The sequence below is a fragment of the Plasmodium fragile genome, assembly GCF_000956335.1.
Source record: "Plasmodium fragile strain nilgiri unplaced genomic scaffold supercont1.22, whole genome shotgun sequence".
In the NCBI taxonomy this organism is placed as follows: Eukaryota; Apicomplexa; class Aconoidasida; order Haemosporida; family Plasmodiidae; genus Plasmodium; species Plasmodium fragile.
In genome coordinates this window covers 310,813-315,772 of record NW_012192602.1, presented here as the reverse complement: position 1 = coordinate 315,772, position 4,960 = coordinate 310,813, and the positions used below count along the sequence as shown (strand labels likewise).

The 4,960-nt window shown below is 47.2% G+C and overlaps 1 protein-coding gene across 1 annotated transcript in view; it reads left to right on the top strand.

Moving 5' to 3' along the window:
* Positions 1–4,687, top strand: part of AK88_02335 (uncharacterized protein) — a gene marked incomplete at both ends in the record, with an annotated part of 6,502 nt that extends 1,815 nt beyond the window's left edge. The window contains 20 exons of the mRNA XM_012479966.1: positions 84–244; positions 360–447; positions 569–616; positions 717–776; positions 879–1,019; positions 1,134–1,331; positions 1,448–1,511; positions 1,663–1,921; positions 2,112–2,175; positions 2,272–2,376; positions 2,498–2,623; positions 2,735–2,803; positions 2,973–2,993; positions 3,105–3,293; positions 3,488–3,572; positions 3,719–3,790; positions 3,911–3,987; positions 4,088–4,228; positions 4,384–4,451; positions 4,612–4,687. Of these exons, the coding sequence (XP_012335389.1) occupies positions 84–244; positions 360–447; positions 569–616; positions 717–776; positions 879–1,019; positions 1,134–1,331; positions 1,448–1,511; positions 1,663–1,921; positions 2,112–2,175; positions 2,272–2,376; positions 2,498–2,623; positions 2,735–2,803; positions 2,973–2,993; positions 3,105–3,293; positions 3,488–3,572; positions 3,719–3,790; positions 3,911–3,987; positions 4,088–4,228; positions 4,384–4,451; positions 4,612–4,687 (2,112 nt within the window). The remainder of the gene's footprint in view (positions 1–83; positions 245–359; positions 448–568; positions 617–716; positions 777–878; positions 1,020–1,133; positions 1,332–1,447; positions 1,512–1,662; positions 1,922–2,111; positions 2,176–2,271; positions 2,377–2,497; positions 2,624–2,734; positions 2,804–2,972; positions 2,994–3,104; positions 3,294–3,487; positions 3,573–3,718; positions 3,791–3,910; positions 3,988–4,087; positions 4,229–4,383; positions 4,452–4,611) is intronic.
* Between the last annotated feature and the right edge of the window lie 273 nt (positions 4,688–4,960).

Genomic DNA, 4,960 nt, shown 5'->3' with positions numbered 1-4,960 from the left:
GGGGGGGGGGGGGTGCCCACCCCCACGAGCATTACTCACCTGCTATAACCTAAGTGTGTCCACCACCCCACAACTTCCCGCAGCTGAAAAAGTCCATTTGGTTCTCCAGCATTGGCATTGAGATGCGCGACTTTGTTCAATACTGCTACGGAGGTGATGAAGGGTCCACAAATGAAGAAGCCAAAAGAATATTGGAGGAAATTGTCAAGTCGGAGTGCCCTGTAATCCTGAGGGATAGAAACAGGTAAAACATTGCGCATGGCAAAGGAAGAAGAGGAAGAAGAAGAAGCGAACCTTTTTGCATTTTTTTTTTTTTTTTTTTTCTTCATTGTGTACCTCCCAACTTTTCTCCACCTCAGCGTCCTTGTGGAGCCGGATGTGGCCCCCAAAAAGGTTGTCAACTCGGCCAAGAGGATGAGATACTTTTTCAACACCTCGGAAGTTCACGTAGGGCTGGATAATGCGCATCGCCGTTGAATGCCTCTCCTTTGTGCGCATGAGCAATTCTTCGTCCCATTTCTTTTCATTACATGACATTACATAACATTTCGTTTTTTTGTTGTTCCAGACGTGTCGAGGTTGCTACAAGAAGAACAGGTGCAAGCGCTTTCTTCAGGTAAAATATAACTCCACTTGGTAGAATAGGCGGGGTAGACAACCTACAACTCGTTTGCATTGTAACTCTGTGCCGGCTGGTGTTGTACCCCTCTTCGCAGAAATACGCAGGCGAACCGGACTTCTCCGACTTCACCCGATTGATGATAGGATTTTATAACGTAAGGATGAAGGGATTAAACATGTCACAATAAATGGCGCAAAAAAAGCTCCCCTTTTTGGAGGCACCGCCCCACACACACGGTCGTTTTCACCCCTTACAGATAAGCAAAGCGTACACAAGACGAAACGAAGTGGACAGGCTGGAGCTCCGACACATGATAGAAAAAGTGAATTACTTCCACTGCGCACTTTTCTACATCTACAACTACCTCCTCAAACACAAACACTTCAATTATAACGCGGTAAGGGAGGAGAAAAAAAAAAAAAAAGACACTCTGTGCTGCCCCAATGTGTAGTGACCCCCACCCACTCACACACAAAACAACACAACAACAAAACAACACACACATGCGCAGGTGGAGGAAGGGAACAGAAGCGCCATACTCACCTACTTGAGGGAAAGGAGACGAAACTGGCTGCTCCTAAAAACTCAAAGGGAGCAGGAGAAGGTCATGAACATCCCCAGGGAGTACTCAGATGTGATCATCCCAACAGAGAAGGCCAAGATGAAGAAGAAGCAGAGGAATGTGTTCGAGAGGCTCCAGCGGTTTCGGGTGAGCGCTTTTTTTTTACGCTGCTCTGTTGTATTGACTTGTTTTTGTTCCATGCGCTGCTCGCCTCTTTGCTTAACTGTCCCCACCCCGCATGTTATTGCCACTTCCCTCCGCAGAGACGGTTCCATTTGGCAGAGGACGAAGAGAAGTTCATTTGGATGGAGGAGCAGGAAGAGGAGGGTAACCGATCGGCGAGGGGAGAAAAGTGGCTCGTAGAAATGGGGCGTAGAAATGGCTCGTAGAAATGCCGCTTACAAATGGCGCATAAAAATGCCCACCTGTGTGCATTCGTTTGCTCCGCCTCAATCTTCTCGCGCCCCCATTTTTTTAGACCCACAAGAGAAGGACGACCCCCCTGCCGATTCGTATGACCAACCACTCCACAGCGACTCAACAATGGGGAACGATCTGAAGGATGATTTGAAGAACGACCTGAAGAACGACACCGAGGATGAAAACGCTTTAGTAGAAATAAAAGACAAAAATGAACCCCTGTCTTCCTTTCGCTTCCATTATGTGACAAAAATGGAAAAACCTGGTACCCCCAAGGAGGTTCTCAACTACCACAGCATGTACAAAAAGTACTCCAGGTGAGGAGGAGTTGCGACGGGAAAAAGGGAGAGAGTGATTTGTCTAACCATACCAAGTGCAGTGCTTTTCCTACACTGAAGTGACAGGGAAATACCAATTGAGGAAAAAAAAAAAAAAAAGGAAAAGAAGCCTTTTTCTCGTTTCAGTTGCGCTGCGATGTGGTGTTGATTTTTTTTTTTCCCATTTTAGCCTACTCCAAAAAAAGGTGTGCGTCAATTTGGACGACCTGGACGTGAACGAGGAGATAATCAAGGTGCCCACCGATTTGCTGTCTTCATCGCTTCTCTCTCTTTACCGCATCGCTCTCTTCACCGCTTCGTCATTTCACCGTTTCTTCACTCCACCGCAGGCCGAAAGCGTGCTGTTCAAAATCCCTGAGGCCGTCGGAGGATACACCTTCATAAACTACATCGAGAGCCAGCCCAACAATTACATATTGCCCATTAATGAAAATGTAGGTTTTCTTTAAAAAAATGGAGTGGAGTCCTGCGCGGGGCGTCCTGCTACCACGTGACTGCAGTGTCTCATCCTTCCTCCCGTTACACCGTCACCACCTCACCTTTTTCACTCAACAGTTGTACAAGGGCATTCAAGTGTACAAACGAGAGGAACTCAATTTGGGGGACTTCTGGTCCAACATTAACAATGAGGAGCTGAAAATAAAAAGAGTTGGTTTCTACAACCCGTTTAACATAAAACAGGTGCGCCGAACGACTGGGATGAGCTTCTCAAATCGCTGAACCCGCATACACATACACACGTGTACCCACTCCTGAGTTATGTATTTTTTTTTTTTTTTTTTTTTACTGAAGAATTTGGAGATTGCCATGCAGAAGAAGGGGGCCCTGTCCCACAGGCAGACTGCGCAGGAGAAGGACGAGGTGATTTAAAAAGGGGGAGGAGCACATGATAGGATGGCTCCACGGAGGAGTGGACCAAAGAAGCATGAGCCGATAAGTAACACCCACCTCTCTGTGTGTAGAGACTGAACAACGCATTCGCACAATTTTTTTTTTTTTTTTTTTCCTTTCTACCCATTCCACCACGCAGGAAATTACCGACCTATCAGATGTAAAACGCATGGAGTTGTTCAAAATGGGGCAGGCCGTCCCGTTCCTTCATGCATCATCGGTCATCCGTCATGCGTCATCCGCCACCTCCACTTTGTGTTCCCCCCCGCAGGACCTGTCGAGCTTCCAAGAATATTTGGACAGCAGGAAAAGAGCAGAAGCGAAAAGCAGGAGGAAGGAGAGAAGGCGCGTGAGTTCAGGCGACTCTACATCCTACGCCACATCTTCCCCTGTGGATCAAGCAAACAGTGATGATGTGGAAGACAGCAACGATGAGGATATCCGGTTTGCTTACTTTAAGGTATTATTCCTTTGAGGCAGTGTGCCTCCTGTTTTTTTCCCCCCCCCCACCCCAACAAAAGAAAGAACAAAACACACAGTTGTGAACTCCCTGCAAGGAAGTCACACCACGTCTCCCCACATGAGCATGCCACATGCGGATGTAGAGCTACACACACACATGCAACCGACTGAATGGATACCCCCCCTCTGCAGAAAATGAGAAACGAGAGACTGCAATTACATGAACACGAAGAGGTGAAGGAAGAGTTCGATAGCATTTACAACGAGGCGTACAATGGTATGTTTGTTTTATACACACTCACCTCTACGTCGCATGAGAGAGGGATAGATCTTAACTACCCAGTGGCATTTGTGTGGCGTATTGTTCCCGTGTTGCATGTTTTGTGTACATTTTTTTTTTTTTTTTTTTTTTTCGCACCTTAGCTAACGCGCAACCTGGCGAGGCGTATCACCACACGCACCACATAAGGAGGAGACTGACCGACGAGGAGAGAGGTAAGCAACGGAGCAGTGACTTTGCGCGAAGGGGGGAGGGAGGGACACACTTCCGCATGGGATTATTTTAAATCTGCACATGTTTACACTGGTTTTTATTTTTTCCCCCAATTTTGGAAGGCGCGAGAGGGGTCACACCGGAGGACATCCAGGAGGAAAGGAGGCGTCTCGTGCAGGCGGGTCGGAAGGAGATAAAGGTAAGGGGATGAGGAAAAAACGCACCCGAGTCGTAATCGCCTACTTCTCGTTGTCGCGTCACCCACACCGCCGCTTCACCACATCACCGCGCCACCCCAGGAGCAGTCATTTTACTTGTTCAAGAATGTAAAGTTCCCCGAGTTGCCCGCGGAGGTATCCTTAGAGCAGGGCCTGGACCGAGGAAAAACAAAGAGGAGGCAAAATGCAAATGATGAGCTTAAGAAATACATTCGTCCCCGGGTACAGGTAGACACGAATTTTTCAGTTGAATGCGCCGACACGCATGTGATGGAGATATTGAACGGTGTAGATGAGACAAGCACGAAGAGCGAAATGGCCCATGGTTGAAACATATATTTACTCGCTCCTGTTTTTGTCTGCCCCCCCTTTTGCAGAAACGGAACTCGAATGTACCGGAGCTGACGGAGGAAACGATCGAGGCTCATTGTTCGTCTGCCCAGGGGTAAGTCGCCCTTCTGACCCACCCACATGGGACAAACCCTGTTTTGATTCACCACCTCGGGACCATGCCATGAGACACACATCCCCTCTCTCAACGCTGCGCCCTGCACTTGTTTTTTTATTTTATTTATTTTTTTTTTTTTTTGCCCCCATTCTGCCAGATCTCGAAGTTTGGAAATTATGTTGAAGAAAAAAAGGAAGCATTTCAAAGGGGGTGCAAATGTAGAAGAACATTAGGGACATTTTTTTTTTTTTTTAAAGTTCTGTGTGGGTGTTATAGTTGGACAGCTGCGTTGTGGCATGAAGTCATTTAACCTTTTTCTACAAGACGTTTTGATTCACTTATTTGTGTTCATCCCTATTGAGTGATCAGACAAAGAGCTTACACATATGTTTCTCATTTTTAAAAATTTTTTTTGTGCCATGGGAGTCTATCCACTGGGGCCACGCAGCGCAGAGGGGGTTGGCCAAATGATGGGCCTCCCCAAAAAAATGGCCAAGCGCAAGGGT